This window comes from Apteryx rowi, unplaced genomic scaffold, assembly GCF_003343035.1.
Source record: "Apteryx rowi isolate R43461 unplaced genomic scaffold, aptRow1 scaffold_458, whole genome shotgun sequence".
Classification (NCBI taxonomy): Eukaryota; Metazoa; Chordata; class Aves; order Apterygiformes; family Apterygidae; genus Apteryx; species Apteryx rowi.
Window position 1 is genome coordinate 129,948 of NW_020450714.1, and position 18,418 is coordinate 148,365.

An 18,418-nucleotide genomic window follows, 5' to 3' on the forward strand; every position below is an offset into this window, starting at 1 on the left:
AGAGCAGTGATGGTGAGTACCCTGGCAGCAGTGATGGTGTGTAAGTGCTGTTAGCCACTTTGTGTGTGCCGACTTGTGCGTGCCCTGTGAGATATCCTGATAAGGCGCCAGGAAGCCAAGTTGCACCTAGGACTTGCATGTTTGCAGAGCTCCAAGCAGATGAACTGACCTTACTGGGGAGATTTGTGTGGCCTAAATGTGAAGCTGACTTCTGGTTGGACGACCTGCAACCTGAGCATCTTTACATGCTTAGCTACAGAGCAAGGCTTTTATTTCTCTCTAAGTATTTTGCAAAAAAAGTCCATCTTCAGTTAGATATTACTCCCATTTCAAGAAGAAGAATCCAGGCAAAAGTGTTGATTTAATGAAGCAAGCAAGCTGACTGGCTAATCTATTTATTGTGGACTAAGATATTTTGGAGTGCAAAATAGCCAAACACTGGTATAACTGAAAGACAACAAAAATTGGTTCTCACACACTTTCATTTGAAGGAAAGCACTCAGCTGTTACATTCCTCAGTAACTATTTAATGAGCAACAAAAATAGTTACTTGGGATTCACTGACAGGCAGGAAGTGATTAACCTCTAACAGGTATGGTAAAAGTGGACTAGATTCTGATGTCTGAATTTATACGGTCTTGTCAAGATCAGAGTCTCAACTTGGTGTCTGCTTGGGAACATGACTGAGATCAGTTTGAATTTTCATACTAAAAGTTAAAAGTTTTTATCTATTTTCTCAAATAAAAATTAGATAACTGAATAGCTTCTTTGATACTTTGATAATTGACCAAACCAGAATTGCCCTCACAAATTTATAAAAATGAAATACTGAAAAAGTGCTTCTCAAAATATCAAATGCTATATAGATAAAAACAATTCTCAAACTGTCCTAGTCAATCTGTGCTGCACCTTTCAAATATTTTGAATTAGTCATACCTAAGGGTGTGAATTTTCAGAAATAGAAAAGTATGATGAAAGAGAGTTCCTTTGTGTTTAGTGTGCTGAACACGCTCTGGAGAGCTTGATGCAGGAGAAGCCATGTGGTTGCTCAGGCTCAAGTCATCCATGCCATGGCTGCCTGTGGCCCACGTGTCCAAATGGCAGACCTCAGGACTGACAAAAAGCAACTGCAAGTACATCTATAAAAATATACCTTTATCAGGCTGTTATTGAGGCTTTAATATAACCAATGACCATTATGCAGCAATACAAGGCATGGAAGATGGTTAAAGCAGTAACAGATATATCTGATTAATATTAATTTTTATTGCATTTTTTTACTTTATGAATGTACAGAAGATGTCTTCAATCATTTAACTCTATTAACTAAGTAACAAAGGAAATGGGAACACTTCCTTTATTCACAGATTTTTCTTTTTTAAAAAAAAGCATTTTACATTTTTATCAAGTCTGATTGCTGTAAAGGGTTTTTATTATTATTATTATTATTATTATTATTATTATTATTATTACTACCCATAGCACACATCTTTGAAAGTATCTGAGAACATAAAGAAAACAGAAAATAAAAATCTGTTTGATCCTGAGTTACCGATTAACAACATATTCCCAAGTTCTCTAACTATAGAAAGAATTGCAAAAAGTCAAGAGTGGTAACTTTGTCCATATAATAATAATTCCTGGTTTTGTCTTCAAACTACAGCTTTTACAATGACACATTCCTTTGCATAACATCAAAAGAAAGCTCCACCTCTTTCTCCTGAATCCTTTAGTCACCTTGAATAAAACCTGTAGGAGACACAGGTTGTGAATCATACATATCTCCCCATTTACAAAGAAAGGGGCTAGAGAGCCAAGGATATTTCATAAGCATGTCAAAAGATTTATCAGTTGATGTGCCACCTGAAAGTCTTAAAGAAGATGGCAGACCAAAGTGGGACAATAAGTTCCAGTACATTTTAAGCTGCATCGGATTTGCTGTCGGTTTGGGGAACGTGTGGCGATTTCCATACTTGTGTCAGATACATGGAGGCGGTAAGATTGAAATGGGACTTTGCCAAAATATTAAAAGACAATTATAACTATACTAATTTATGGTGGGTATGGAAGTTGCACATTTAGATCACATTATTTTTTGACTTTCAAATTCTTATAAATGTTTTGCAAAAACTTTTTCACCAGATAGATAGATCAGCTTTTCCTTTATGAATATATTTTATTTTAAAATGATACTTTTGCTTAGGAAATAAGACCAAATGGATGATAAGTTGCAGCAAAACCAGTGTTAAAGTTCTTACAGCACTATTGCAGTTCTGATGGGAGAAGGGAACTGAACTTACAGCTTATTAGCTTAAGGAAAAGGGAGAAGTCTTGGCAAGGACTCAGTGAAGCAGTTCCCCAAATAAAAGAAAGCTGAATCTCCTTTTAGGAAAGTGGAAAGGTCATTTCTCTCCTTTCTCTGATGCTTTTAGAAGTTACCCCATAATCTAGAACTGTCACTGAACAAAACTAAACCATACCTTACTATGACTGTGAAGATATCAGCCTAGCTGATATAACATAAACATGAAAATGCAAGGTGATGCTGACAACTGCCTAAGCCATTCACTTAGTACCATAAAATATTCTGGCAAAAAATTGCTTTAGAAGCAACTTGGCAAATGTAAATGGATCAGAAAAGATTAACTGATAGGTCACCATTTACAGTAGCTTTTGAGATCTGCCAAGATAAACTGTCTAAAGCAGGATGATGCAGCAAACTGTTTTGGCTCCATATGATTCATTATTTTTCAATTAACTGGAGAAGTATAAAATTCAAATAAAACACAAATGACAGGAAACTTGGTTAAATCCAAGACTGTTCTACCAAGCTGTCTGTGTTACTGGATGAACTACAACCAAGGAACCAAGAATAGATTGTCTTTAACAGGTGGGGGCATTTTAGAAAGAAGTAGCCACGCACGGAGTCTAGCGAGCGACTGACCGAATTAAATGCAACAGGTTGCATGACAAAAAGAATCCTGGCATATATAAGCAGAGGAATAGGAAATAGATGGAGGCATTGCACCATTAGTAAGACCACTTCTGTGCCCACCTTTCAAAATCAAGTTGAAAAATTAGAAAAAAAAACAGAAGAGCACAAGAATTACTCAAGGTATGGAAAACTTATGGTACAAGGAAAGACCTGAGAATTCAATCCATTTAGCTCAGGAAATTGAAAATTAAAGCATACATTTATCATAGACTGTAAACGAGAAAATGGAAATGATTTTGATTGTAAGGAGCACTTTAACAGTAAACATATTACAGCTGGAAGCTACAAGTAGACAAATTCAAATAAGAAAGGAGAAGAAGCAACAGGTCAGATTGCTCCAAGAAGACTTCATGTTTTACACCTTTTTTTGCAGCAAGATGTGAAACCTTGTGAAACTCTCTCAGATGAGTGCCATAACCAGGTAGTTAGAAACTCATAGCTGCATACACTCTTTTTCTTTGCATTTGCCCATTGGAATGGCTGGAAAAAGCCTGTCACTTTATTTAATGATATATGCATCCATGAGATAGGATAAATGCCTTTAGAGAGATGTCCACATAGCATAAATGGCATGGGGCCTGCAAGAAAGGTGTCCTGGAGCAGGAGCTGAAGGTCAGACAAATAACCTAGAGCATCTCAAATGGCCTTCAACGCCTAAATTTAGGCAACTGAATGGAGCCCAGCATGCCCAGAGGTGCAACCTTGGGTGCCTGGAGAAATTTAATGTCAAAGCCAAAGCCGTAAACCATAGCATCTCTCAGGAACAGCCAGCACTTATACAGAGTTTTCAGGATTTCGTTTTTGGAGAACTGAATTCCAGTTTTATTCCACTTTAGGTGCCTAAGTGCTTTTTGATCCTGCTCTAAACAATTACTGATGGTAAAACAAAGTACAGACCTATTGCTCACTCAGCTCTAGGCAAGGAAGACTGATGAAATTACCTTTGTTGAATGCAAGCCAAAGGAAAGCTGCGTGGTGCCATGCTAAATCCTGTGCTAGCACATTTTTGAATGAACTGAAGGGAGCAAAGCAACAGGGAGTGATACAAAGGGGAATACCAAGGGGTCTATAAGGAACTTCTGGGGGAACATATTCAGCTCAGTCAGTGGACAATACAATTATATGTGTATGGTTCAATCAGATCAGGCAAAGCTACATATATTGGAGACAAAAACATATATTCTACACTGTCTAGGTATCTATCTTAACTACATCAAGCCAGGAAAGAAATCTCGGCAGCTCTACAGGAAGTTCAAAACTTAAACTGAGCTAAAGAATGCATAAGTTGGTGAGAACTATGGAAAATACTATAACGACACCACACAAAACAGTGGCATGCTGTGCCTGTTACTGGCCAGCCCTCACAAATAGCTATTGTCAAACTGAGTGAAGTCACAGATTTCTTTTTGTGTTTGATTTCAGACACTCAGCTCAGTTGGAATGATCACAGCTTTTCTACTCAACTTGCTCCTGTGGTCCAACATTTTCTACTTGTCCAAGCTACAGTGTATTCAGTCTGGCACATTCATATGTCCCCATCAATTATTTAGGGACACACAGAAATTCATAAGGAAAGAGAATGAAATGAATGAGAAGAATAAGAAGGGGTACAAAAGTTATGAAAAAAAAAGAAGGATAGAAATAAAACAGAAACCATACTCTTCTTCCTATCTTGGAGCATGGGAACATTCAGTATAATTAACAAGCAGCATAATATAATTAACATAATGTAACATAATTAATAACTAATACAAGGTCCTCTGTGAGCAGGTCCTCTGTCAGTCTCATTGCACAGAGGTACTTCTGGAGTCACAAGCTGTGGAAGATTCCCAGAACGTTGTGCTTTAGGATTTGCACAAATCTCTATTAAGGATTAAAATGAAACATTGGTCTATGGCCTGTTAAAAGGTTCTTATACCTTCCCATGAAGCACCATGGGTCACTTCTCAGTGCTGGAGGCAGGGGACTAGTCTTGGCCAGCTGTTTTCCAACCTTTTCAGATCCCAGCTTCACTGACAAGGACAGCAATATTCTCCTCCTGCTGGGGTTTGATCTGACCCCTCTATCCCTCCCTCCAGGGATCCCCTGCATCCTTGCCCAAAAAACCTCTACCACCACCACAAGAGTGTGAGTCTGAGTGCAAAGAGACCAGAGCTGACCTTCCTTATGGACAGCACAGTGCTCAGATAGTCTGTTTGCTCGTGTATCGTGCATAACGTGTGAGATGTTCACAGCCAGCCAGGCAGGCTTGCCTTGGCAGGTGGAAATCTTCTGCCTAGATGGAGTACACTGATCCAGCCTGGAGCTGAATCACTGAGACATCCCACAGCAACTGCTAGGGACAAAGCAGATAGGTTTTAGAGTTGTTTTAAAGATATTAAACATTGGGAAATGCTATGAGGACAAAGGTTGAGTCATTGTTTTGCACCTTGAGTAGTAATTTTACCAGTGAAAAATGGTATAAAACAGTCAGTAGACTCAGTAGTGCTTTATAGCTACTTGCAGTGCTGCAAAGAGTTGCACAAGAGAGTAGTGAATAAAGGTCAACATACTGATCTATGGCCAATGGTCACCACATTTTAACAAAGGGTTCAGAGAACTCAACAGCATGATGGACTGTATAACAAAGTACTGACAAAATTCTTTGGGTTTTGTGAATATTTATCCTGGAAAGCAGGTGTTAGAAGAATTTGAGTGAGTCATGAATACTACTAAGAAGACAAAGCTATTCGGTTTACCCAGGTATATAATGTGGTTGTATTCTTTCTCTGCTAATTTCAGGCAGTGATGTGATTTGGGGTTGCATTTCTGAAAACAAACAACTCAGATGCAAAATCCCAATAGAGGTGCAGGGRTACTGGAGCATAAATCCTGCCTGTGTGCACCTGAGGACATGAACAAGGGATAGACCACATGCATTGTGGTTAACCAGGAGCCCTGGGAAGCAGTGTGACTCAGTGCCTGAGCCATAGCCAGGAGTGCAACAAAACCTTGTGTGAAAATGACATAGACGTACTCTAAGGCAGAATAGCTTCTGAAGTGTGGACCACAATTTTACAACAGTTTCAGAGTTAGGCAATGTATTTTTCCTCATTTCTAAATCTTTTAAACAACAAGAGACAAAACTAAGTGCTTGTGTATTTGTTTCATGTCAGCTGCTTCTCATCAGACCTCTGAACCTTATTCATCGCACATTAGTGTTACTCAGTAACTTGGGTCTAATATAATATCAGTTTTGCTGACATTTATCACCTGCTGTTGTTACTGATTATTTGGATTTATTGCCTGAGTGAAGTTAGTTATTTACTTTGCATGACTAATGGATATGAAGGTTGTTTGTCACAGTAAGTGGAGACAAACAGCAAAGTTCCCAGGCAACTGGAACTGTAAAAGAAGTTTCTAAAGGGCTTAGTATACATTATACTTAAAACTGAGATTCAAATAAATTATATACATATATACATACGTATATATGTATATACGTATATATACATACGTATGTATATATATACGTACATACGAGTATACTTCAAAAAAACTAATTATTCTAGCTGGAACTTACTGCAATGTTGTACCTCTGATTATCGTTAGTATAGATATGCTTGCCTAACACATGGGTCATAAAAATTATGCATATAGCACCTGATCCTACAGGATGAATGAAAAATACCTTTAATAGAAAATAGAATTTTATTCTACGAAAAGACATATAAGCATTAGAATCCTGCTAAACAGGGAGAGCTCCTATTAACTTCCCAGGCAATGGTTTACGAATGTTTGTAATGTAGGCATACCTAACCTCATGCTAGAATTTGAACTACAACTTAGCAGTTGCCTAGCTAATTGTCTTCTCAGAAGGAAAATAAAATCTGAGAGAAATGACATGTATACCTAGAAAATATTGTAAAAAAAAGGTATATTGGGAAGAGCAGAACAGTTCATTCTTTGACAGAACAAAGAATTATGTTACAACAAGGAAAATTATGAGAGAATCAAAACCAAATGCATTAGCTGTTCAGTAAGGTATTGACCAGGATGCAAAAAAAAAGGGTTACTGGGTTCAATAAATGGAACAAATCATTATTGTGAAGAATTGTGAAATCACCAGAAGTTAAAGGAGTCTCTTGGGCTGCATCTCTGTTAGCAAGCAGTCTGAGTCAAGAAGAACAGATCTGCAGAGTGAAATAGTTGGTGCTTAGGACCTGACATCCATGCTGTACACAGTTTAGGATTTTTTTCTTTTAATTTCAGACTAACTCTAGTCTGGCCCCTGGTCTGACTGAATGTCCTTTTTGTGGCTGGAGTGATTATGCACACTTTCAGTTTAATGTCACCTGAAGGGAGTTTGGTGCTTGAGGTCCCATTGCACGCTATGATGAGAACTAAAGTGCAGTAATTGGTGACAACTGAGACTCGCTTCAAAAGACCAGTCCTGATCTGAGCACAAACACTAACATAGACACACTCACTTGCTTCTACTTCTTACATTTCTAATATTCATGTTGTCATGTTTCTTTCCTCCCACTTAGCAAACAGAGATGTAGCTCATGCTTAAGAAGGCAACCCTGTCAGACTTTCTGACTGTCAATGATGAACAACCCTCATCAGGGGGAAGAAATTTTTGCTAGGGAGCACAAGGGAGGTCTCCCTTACAAAAGGCTTCCACTTCCCTTTGATCAGGCTTTAGGAGAAATGATTGGCTCTCATTTCTTCTTCTCCCAATCTGTACCTAGTTCTTTCGAGACTCTTCTTGTCTATAATTTCCCTCTCTTCCTAGTCCTTAGCTATAGCTTAGGAATTTAGCCATCCTTGCACTCAGTTTTTTGCACTGTTTGAATTTCTCACTCTTAAATCTTCCTCTGGCATCTGGAGTGAGTGTGAATTCTCACACTTGTAGGTACAGCCATCTCCTGATAGCACCTATGTTGCCTCTAAGTGCTTCGTCTCTTCTCTCTGCTCAGTGGCTGCAAGGACTTTTTGTGGTGGCATTTGGTTTGCCCTTCGCTCTCCTTTTCAATACGATACTCTGCTTTCAACATCAGGGCAGCTGCAGTCCTCAGATTTTAAGTTACTGTTCTTCTATTAGCTGACCTGCAGGCACTGGTAAGAATTCCAACGCTGGGCACGTGGATCAATTCCTCTAAGTTTTTCTTTGCTATTTTGGAAGTCTTCATTGGTACCCAGACATCAAGCAAAGCGGTTGGGTTTTTTCTTTGTTTCTCACTGAGGCTCAACAATTTCTGCTGGTCTTGGTTCATCCTGATTAGCAGCGCACTTGTCTGGCACTTTGAACTGCTTTATCATTTCCACTACTCAGGTCTACTGCCTTCACTTTCTGAGATGTGACAAAACCAATTTGGCTGTTTCGTTCTGCTTTGCTGGTTGCTCTGATTCAGCGTTAGATTGCACTTCTTCCTTAGCCTTTTTGTCATTCTGCTTTCTGGTGCTGCCATATAATCATCAGCAACTCTCAACAGCTTGCCTAGCAGTTCATGCACTTTTCTTCTTTATTGTCATGTGTAGAGGATATAACAAAGATCATGCTCTTCAAGTATTGTTTACCAGAGGGCTGAATATGGTGAAGTGGCTGCTTTTTTGACCTGCCTGATTTGCCTGTACACAGCAATATTGAGTATGCTGGCAATACTTGTTGCAGAAAGCACCTGAGTGGTTTAATCTGAAGTGAAAAGGCTGATGTCCCCAAGGCATTGTTGGGGTCATGTTTAAAAAAACTTAGGTATATCGACAGTTCACGTTTTTTTTTTTCTATTGCAATGACTGTAGAGCTATCCCACACTAACAGTTCTTCCAAGTTAGCAATAACACTGATTGTGATATGTGCTGGTGTTCTTTATCACTTCGCACTTTACTGTTAATGGAACAAGTATAGCAATATGCCCAATACTGGTAGTTGGTTTTGCAGTGCTCTTGTACGCTTGCTGTGCCTTTGCATGACTGGAATTGTTCCTCTGCTTTGTGATATCCTTGTGCAGAACCTCCTGCCAAGAGAACTTTTAGCTGTTAGATTTTTGACATTTTTTCCTGACCTTCCTTTAACAAAGCATGCCTCTGCTTTGCAGAATGGATGCTTTATGCATTTGGGACTGTTTCTGACAGAAGGAATGCTGTAGACCAAACTTTTTCTATTTTGTCTCAAGAATGCAATTAAATTGTGCCCTGGTGATACTTTTGGTTTTAATAGGCATTTCTTTAGGCTTTTTAAGGCAGTAGCACATGCTTGATCATTATCATTTTCCTTGTTCAGTTTCTGAGAGGAAAACATAAGGTACTGTACTGCAGCTAAACTGCTGCTTTGGAGGCTCTGCTGGGTCTTGCTTCTTATGTCATTTTTTTCCCCTTTCATTGGGGAGCATGTAGATATAAAATAATTTGCTTCCTGCAATTTCATGATTGTTTCTGCTAGACTGCTCTTTTCCTGTGCCACATGGAAGTCAAATATACTGAGTTTCTGCTGTACCTCTGCTACACTACTTACATTTACTGATATATTTCATTGTACCTATGTCTGAGCTCTGTTTTATGATAAATACTCTACTTTAGGTACCAGCAAGCTTCTTCCTTCTGCTTCTTGTATTTTTTCTTGCTTTTCTAAACTTAAATTTCAAAAACTTTATTTAAATTCTATCTTTTGGAACATCCTTCCTATCTATCAAACAGAGCCCTTGATTTTATTGTGCTGATGAGTTCCTACTCACCATTAGGTATCTGATATCTTTCCAGTATCCTTTCTCTTTCTATGGGGAAGGGGTTTTGTTCTGGAAAAGAATAAGTTTCAAGTGTTTGAGCAGACTGTCTTTGCTTTTCCTCTTTCATTTGCCTGAAAATGCCATAAAACAAACAAACGAATTAATAACTAAAAGCATCTTTTCACACTACCAGCCACTTATTTGACCTAGATTCTAGAAAGATTAGCTCTATTAGCTCTTTCTTCTTAGCCATATCTTCTGCCATCCTTTCAAATTTGTAGGTCATTTATTTTTCACAACGTTCTCATGAAAACTAGGATTTTTTTCAAATGTGACATTATGTGTTGTTGTGTTGCAAATATGACCTGGGATGCATACACACCAGCACAAAGTAAACAGGCTTTTATCGACAGCATATGCAAACATGCTCCGCTGTCAAACAGTTCAGCTAGCAAACAGAAAAGGAGAGAGAGATAATGAAGAGCAGTTTGCAGTAATTACTACACAGTTATTTCCAGTGAGATACGGTGTTTTTCTGCCCATGGCAAACTAACTGGACACCAGCCAATCTGGAAGCTATTTATACACATTAAAGCCATAAGCCAGTACATGTCCCTTGTGGAATGGTTTACATGGATTAATCCATTGCATGGATTGCAATTAAACAGCTACCAATTCAGAGCTGGTTTGTGTCCAGGCAGGCAGAATAAGTTTGCATCTGACTGCAGGATACTGTATTGTACTCTGCATAATGGTGCTCCAGTTACATGCATGAATATTTTGCGCTTCCCAGGAGACAGTCCCAGCTCTTGGACTGTCAGGAGCATGGGTGGGCTCCCACAGTTGTGCCATGGCAGAGGATATCACAGTTATTCATAGCTCACCAGGTCTGAAGGATGGGGTGCAAGATGGAGCATGTTGAGCGGTCACGGAGCTTTGGTGCAAGGGGCAGGCATGTGTCCTCCACCCTCCCCTCAATATTTACACAGGGCCTTTGGTACCTAGCTCCAGACTGGATTTCGTCAGGTGGTAAAATGCTTTAAAAACTACTGTGGTCCTTAACTTCCTCTGTAAATCTATTTCTTTAGGGAGCTTTTATAGCTGCTACTTAGGAACTTCCTCCAAGTAACGGGACTACTGAGGAGAGGGTCCAAGAATCAAAATTATGGATTTAATATATTGGAAATTAAGTGTGAGACTCCATTTTTAAATCTGTTTCTTAGGGGTTAAAAAACATCTTAAGAAACCAGATCATAAGGAAAGACATTTATTTCAGCCTTTAGCAAATGAAGAACAACAGTCTTTCATTGAAAAGAGCTTTACTGTTGTTGTTTTTCCCCACTTCTTTATTAAGGGCTAAATTATTAAAAGAGAAAACAACCACACACCTGGTCTGGGTGTCCTATATAATTATCACAATGCTTAGCAACAGGTCTCTGCCCAAAGTAATTCAAGTTATATGCCTAGCTTTAGAAGTCAGTGGTTGCAAAACACCTGAACAATTCCAGGAAAGGAGGCCAGGATTGCTGGCTAATTCCCCCACCTTCTTCTCCAGGCCTAAGCGTGAATGTGAAGCTAAATTGCTCTCTGCTCTCTCAGAAATCGGGTTGCTGTGATGGTGAAACTGCTCTTCCTCCTAGCCTGGAGGGAGGGCAGACAGGAAGAAGTTTCCAGAGCTTTAAGAAGAGCAGAGCTGGGCAGGGTCAGACATGAGACTGGGAAGCAAAGGTGAAATGAGGTGCCAAATTAATTGACTATATCACAGAGACCACATGAAGGGTCACAGAGCTGGATGTTGTATCATTAGTTATTAGGAGGCACATATATATATATATATTATATCCAGGCACCCAACAGCACAGGCTGTCTCTGGTCCAGCAGGGCAGCCATGAGAGACAGAGGGAAGATGTGAAGAGTAAAGGATACAAATCTAGGGGAAATCAGGTTTCATCACTTCTACAACCCACAGAACAACTTTAGTCTTACTTTCAGTTTTTCAGGTTCTGCGCTCTGAGCAAAGCTTCATGTAACAAAGTAGTCTGGTCTCTTGGGGGGTCTCCAATGCAAAAACCTGCCTTTCCAGTGAGAAATGGCAACCCTGACACTTTGGTCTGACCCACACATGATAGAAAAGACATTGTAAAAAAAGGTTACAACAGCATGACATCTGCACTTTTAGAATTATAATAATTCACAAGGACTATTACACTTTTTAAATTTGAGAGTTTCCAGAAAGGGAAAATGGAGTAAATTGTAAGGCTATTCAGAGTTTTTGTGTTAATGAACTGTAACAATGCCTGAGAAGAAGGATCTGAGTCCTTCCTCATGCATCTTCACTAACAAAACTACCTGTAACAGATGGTATCAGAATAGCCCTGGACCTCCCCCTCTCAATACATCTTATGAGGACTTTGTTACAGTCATAACGTAGAGGAGATAACAGTAATTTAAGCAAGATGTAGATAATCATGTGGCTCAATTGCACTTAATTATGTTTTCAGGAGCATTCCTGATCCCGTACTTCATTGCTCTTATCTTCGAAGGAATCCCACTGTTACATCTCGAACTTGCCCTAGGACAGCACCTGAGGAAAGGCAGCATTGGTGCCTGGAATACCATCTCGCCTTACCTTGGAGGAGTCGGTGGGTCTCCCAGGGTCCTGACTGAAAGAAGTACAGCTGAGCTCTCACTTAGCCCTCACTTCCTACAGAGCTGTGCCTAATAATTAAAATTATCACTCCTGTAATGCAGTAAAAACTCACTAGATGATTGTTAAATGAACCAGCAAGTCAAGTGAATTAGGCTGGCTTCTGCAATGCTGAGGAGCCCACCATGCCCCAGTGGTGTCTGAAGTGGCAAGTTAGGTGCTTTCGCTGTCTGTGCGGTGAATCAGCATGGGCATGTGGGGCTGACCCACCACAAGCTGTGTTGAGCCCACACTACCCCATTCCCACCATATCTTGGAGCTTGTGCAACATCTTCAGAGCCCATTCAGAAGCCAGTCTTGTCCCTCCAGGAGCAGCTGGGACTGGAAGGGGGACAGAAGTACAGACAATCAGGAGCAGGAGCCCAGCACTTGGGCTTCCTAAACTCGAAGAGCTACAGCACCTGGACAAACTCCTCTCCAGGAGCAAGAAGTGCACTGGGGCTAGTGAAGGGAGACTATTAACATGATAGTGTGCATCGGACTGGTGTGCAGTGCTGTACTGACACTTTTTTTTAATACTGAAAGCACACACCCCTTCAGGCAAAGCCTTGTGTCCTGCAGACATTGCTAGGCTGCAGAGTCAATGGGAGCAACTGGCTTCTGGAGGGCTGAATGACCAGCTCTACCCCTTTCGAGGCAGGCCTGTGGATGTGCATGGGAGGAGAGGTAGTGGGTGAGGAGCTATCTGAGGGCAAGAGGGCAGCCAGGAAAAAATACCTGGCAGCAGGGTGGTGCCTCCAGTCAAACCCATCGCCTAGGATTAGGTGTGTCCATTCTCCCTTTGCAAAAATGCAAACAGGCACAATCACTGGTTGCTGTTCTTCCTTCCTTATTCTAGGAGAAAAGCAGTTCTCAGTTCAAGGTATATGTGCGTAACTAGGGACAAAAGAGTGCCTTCATGCAGCTATAGGATGCTGTAAAACCTCAGTCACTTTTGGTCTCTGCTATCAAAGTTGTGCCATGTTGTAGAAAATACTGAATTATTTAACGTAGCAAAGACTGCAACCCTAGCCTTCCACATAAGCTGTCTAATTTTTGGGCCTTCCTTGGGCCAAATAATACTCTAGGTATTTTGCAGGAACGGGAGCAACTTAAAAAACAGAGCTTTAGCAAGAGAAACCCTTCCAGGAAGCTCTCATTTCTGATTCAGCTTGCTTTTATGAGAGACATTAGCAACATTCTGTGATTAAGTCTCACCTATCTGCCCTGCTTCCTACACTAGACAATGGGCTCCTGGTAATAGGGTGCTCTGCAGCGCAGTCCCTGTCTTCTTTTCGGCAAAGCGCAGTCTCCATCAGGAAGTTTTCAAGGCCAGGCTGGATAAAGTCCTCAGTAATCTGGCTTGACCCTAGAGCTGCTTTGAGCAGGAGGTTCCTTCCAACCTGAATTTTCCTTTGATTTCCTCAAACTGGAGCTGCCTTTACAAGTGGGCTGACACCAGGGACCCAGGAGTGAGTTTTCCTCCCGGTTCTCTGCTCTGAGATGACTCTATAGACGGCTATACCTTGAATGTCTGATCCCAGCTGGACAATGCTCTTGAAGAAGGCAGCTGTCTCTTGCATTTTTCATATTATACAATGTTAATGAGGTCACAGAAAACTCATTTCCTCCCTCGTACCTGAAGGTGACCCCAGCCTGAGCAGCCTGGGAAGAGGACATTCCTGAGGTGCTCAGCTGGTAATTTTAAGACAAGTGTGAAAAGCCCAGACATCTGGGACTTAAAAGCTCTCCTGCTTTTGGTGCTCCCAAACTCCTGACATCAGCATTTCTCACCAGCTTGCTCAGCTGGCTACACAGCCTCGGCCACATTGTCATAGGGCTTGCTGGCATGGAGTTCCCCAAAAGGGTAAAAGCCCGAGCACAGGGCAGGCAAAGGCAAAGCCAGAGAGCACCAGCCTTCCTGGAGCAAGGCTGGCAACCTGGACAGACTGCGCACCAGCATGTGGACACAGATGCATGTCCTTCCTGTGAAAATCTCCACAAGAAATGACATGAAAAATTAGGAAAAGTGAACTTCTTAGAGCAAGTGCTATCACTGACAATTTTTTCCAATGCTTTTCTAACCTGAGATCTTGTGCCTTCTGCAGGAGTTGGTTCATGGATGGTGTCAGTTCTGGTGAGCTTGTACTACAACACCGTTTTAACCTGGGTGATGTGGTATTTCATAAACTCTTTCCAAGAGCCCCTTCCTTGGAGTGTTTGTTCTCTAAATGAGAACAGAACAGGTAACTACCGACCATTTCAAATGTCTCTGTTAGCAAAAGGTGGATCACAGATGTTACTGCTTTAGGCTTTGGGAGCTAGTGGTGGGAAAAGGAAGGTCTGTTCATTTTTCATTCTTGCAGTATTCTCAAAGCAGTACAAATTCTGCAGTACCAGTTTGAAAGAGCATCTTCAGCTTTTTCACTCGGAGAAGAATAGTCCTTTATCAAGACATGTGAGACTGTTATCACAAGATACATATTAAGACATGAGATTCTGAACATAAATTAAAAACCAAGGTTATGACTACATCTTTCAGTAACTGCTTTAAATGAGACTTTTGAGTTTTCATTAGGTGGTGATACGACTCTTAACCAGCTCTTATAAAAACCTTTCACCTCATTTAACGTGCTGAGAAAGATCAAGCAAGTTGTCAGAGCAGGAAACACAACAGTATTGGAAAACTTCAGCTTCTGCCTGTGGACTGCTTAAATGTTGAGCCTTTATTTTTACATACCCTGCACATCAGCTTACTAGAGCAGCTAACCAATGAACCCCTAAAAGGAGAAGTGACACTTGATTTGGCCCCATGTTGTGCACAAGGCCTGGTTCATTTTTTTGTCAAATTGCTGTGAGAGTGACCAGTGTCTACTCAAATTCAATATTGTTGCAGGATCAACAAAAGCCAGAAAGTCCACTATCTCTTTGCTTGATTTCAAAATGGGAAACTAAATAACAGTGTGTTAAAACAAAACAAAAAGAAAGGAGTAGCTAAATAAATGAAAACTTTTGAGGTGGCAGAGAAACTATTTAAAGGCAGCATCTTTGAGGCTGAGAGCAAATGCACACTACTCATTACAAAAACTTGAGTAAAACCACAGAAAGACTAGGATTTTGCTGGTCAGAGGATGTTCAGGCTTGTGGCTGTTTCTTTTAGTTCAGGGTTGAGAAAAGGACACCGATAAGTCTCCTTTAAGGGTTTTTGCAGGTCCTACTACTGCAGATAAAAGGTAAAAGGAGTGCCCTCATATACCAAGGTCACCAAGCCTCAGGCATGCAACCTGACCTCCCTGTTCCCAGCTGTAATATTTGTTAATAAAATGTCAGTGGTATTTGCTAATAAAATTTCAGTGGTGACTGCAATTTCAAAGGTAAATGAGAAATTCTGTCTGTCTGCAGTATTCTGGGAGAGATCTGTAGATCTCAGATGTTACATACTCTCAGCAATGTCACTGGTAGCAAGAGTACACTAACTTTCATCTGTCTACAGAGCCCAAGACCATGCAGGAGAAGGGAAGGCTTAAGATATTGCAGCCAGGAAGGAAGTCAGGCTGGGAGCCTGAAAAGGAGTAAGGCCCTGGAGAAGGAAAAATCAAATTTAGAAAGGTGGGGAGGTTTTGGATGGTAACACTGACAGTACCAGTACCAACCTTGTCTATGCCAGAGCATGATCTTGGGGTCCCAGGTCAGGTATTGCAGAGCAGCCTGTGACCACCCTGCTCAGCTCTCTGGAGCAAATCGGTCTTGTCCAGGCTGCTGGCTGCCTGGGGAGAGCTCCTGCAGTCCCTGGCACCTGTTGTTCACCGTGGATCCCTGGGGTGATGCCCACATACCACGTTCAACTCTTCTCTGCCTGACTAAGGTCACCTTTTTTACATATGAATAACAATTTTACCATGTCTGTGGCCAGGATTTCTTTTGCTCCTTTAAAAGTTCTACCTGTTCTCCTTAAGCTGGCTGGTGGTGACTGCTGTGCACCTCAAGGCTAGGTGGTCCTCTCCTTCCAGCTGGGCACTACACAATGGTCCTCTCCTGGAGCTGGGCTCTGCAGTCAGTCCTTTCTCCCAAAGCACTGAAGAACGAACAGCATCTGCCTTTTCCCTCAGAGACTGGAGGGCTGTGGGGAGAAAAGCTGGAAGGTGGACAGATTTTGTTTCCTTCCTTTACTCGAAGATACTTGAACTGACATATCCTGTATATCAAGCAACTACCTAAAATAAAAACAARAATTAATAGGAGAAAGGTATGCAAATGAATGAGAAACTGATTTTTTTCCTGACTAAAGCACAACAAAGTATTCAGGGGACAGATATCTAGCTTCTTACACATTTTAGTTTGTCAAAAGGTAATTTACTACAGTGAAAAGTGAAACAAATTTGATTCACCATCAAGAAGACAGAACTGGCCACCCAGGATCACTGCAGTGTGCTTTCCTGTTGTAGCCATGGTGAAAGGGATTTAGGGGATCCAGGAGCACTGCTTAATGAGTGTGATTTTAAGATTGCCATGTCGTTCATTTGTTTGCTTCCTTTCAAATTTTTATTGTGGATGGTGGTTGTTTCAGAAGTGAGTGAAAGATAGTAAATGAAAGGACCAGAGCTTGGTTAAAAATGCTGGCATTTCATATAAAATGAAAATTTGCAAAATATGTATGCATGTTGATTCTTGTAGCTTCAAGATTATCTTTTTTAAAGCAGAAGCTGCAGCATCAAGACAACTCTGGTTTCCAGCTAAAGACAGCAACTCAGTGGGTTTGCTGAAGATCCTTCAACACCCTTTTCTTAAGCATTTAAATTGCACATAGGCAGAGGGGTGAGCATGGGTTGTGACATAAACCAGGTTCCCATTTGATACTTGTATATATAAAGTTATCACTTGTGAGTCTCCCAATCTGTCTTCTATGACAAAGTTTGTCTTGCTGTACATTGCAGACAATGCAGCAAGAGAAATTCAGCTCATTTCCTTCTTTGACTTGGCAGTCGGAAATAGCCCTCCCCCCCCACCTTTTCCATTAGTATAAAGTCTTGCTTCATATCTATACAGTGAGTGGGAAAAAATATTKTCACATTTTAAAACTTATTCTTATACTTGCCACATTTTTTCCAGGACTCAATGAAGAATGTTATGAAAGTACTGCAGTAAATTATTTTTGGTACAGGAAAACTTTGAATATAACACCTGATGTTACTGAGAATGGTACACTACAGTGGTGGCTTGTGTTGTGCTTAGCAGCTTGCTGGGGAATTGTGTATCTCTGCACCATCCGAGGAATTGAAACCACAGGAAAGGTACAGAAACCACATAAAGAAACAGGCAACTCAAAATGTTATCTTACACTTTTGATTTTGTTCTCAAGTTACTGCATTTCACTGCCATGAAGCAGTATCAGCAGTACAGATGCCCCGAATGCCCTTCCCTCTTTCTCTCCCGTTGCAACTGCTTCTGCCATAGTCGCCCCTCTCAGAGTTTTGAAGTTATTCTTATTACAAATACATTCTGCAAAAGTATATTTTACTTCCTTTGAAGATGACAATGTTGCAGTAACTTAGACAGGATCTATTGATGTTATTGTCAGTAACTGTTTGTCTTATATTCTCACTTTCTGGTTAGGCGATTTATGTAACAGCAATATTCCCATACCTGGTCCTAACTATATTCCTTATTCATGGACTCACTCTACCAGGAGCAACTGAAGGTCTAGCTTATCTCTTCACCCCTAATGTAAGTATTACTGCTATATTCAGAACTACTATTTTTCCTTTCTTTCCCCCTCAGATCTCATATTGTATATTCATTTTCCAGCAACTCCCTATCTAGTTCCCTATTCAAAGGCTCAGCTCAGCTCTTTTCCCCCCAGATGAAGCAATTTAATATTTTAATATACTTTAGCAAGTGAAAATAAACAGCAGAATATTTAAGTTTATTAATAAGCACATCACAAAATATTGGAAAATTGAATACAAGCACGTTATGGATACCTCAGTCTTGAATGTGTAAGTAAAACTAATGTAAGTTTTTCACTTGAAG

The 18,418-nt window shown here is 40.6% G+C and overlaps 1 protein-coding gene across 1 annotated transcript in view; it reads left to right on the forward strand.

Moving 5' to 3' along the window:
• The first annotated feature begins 1,832 nt into the window (after nt 1-1,832).
• The window catches only part of LOC112971807 (sodium-dependent neutral amino acid transporter B(0)AT3-like), a 31,981-nt gene continuing 15,395 nt past the window's right edge, over nt 1,833-18,418 (forward strand). Inside the window, exons 1-5 of the mRNA XM_026077566.1 lie at nt 1,833-1,995; nt 12,204-12,344; nt 14,497-14,634; nt 17,498-17,679; nt 18,002-18,112. Of these exons, the coding sequence (XP_025933351.1) occupies nt 1,833-1,995; nt 12,204-12,344; nt 14,497-14,634; nt 17,498-17,679; nt 18,002-18,112 (735 nt within the window). The remainder of the gene's footprint in view (nt 1,996-12,203; nt 12,345-14,496; nt 14,635-17,497; nt 17,680-18,001; nt 18,113-18,418) is intronic.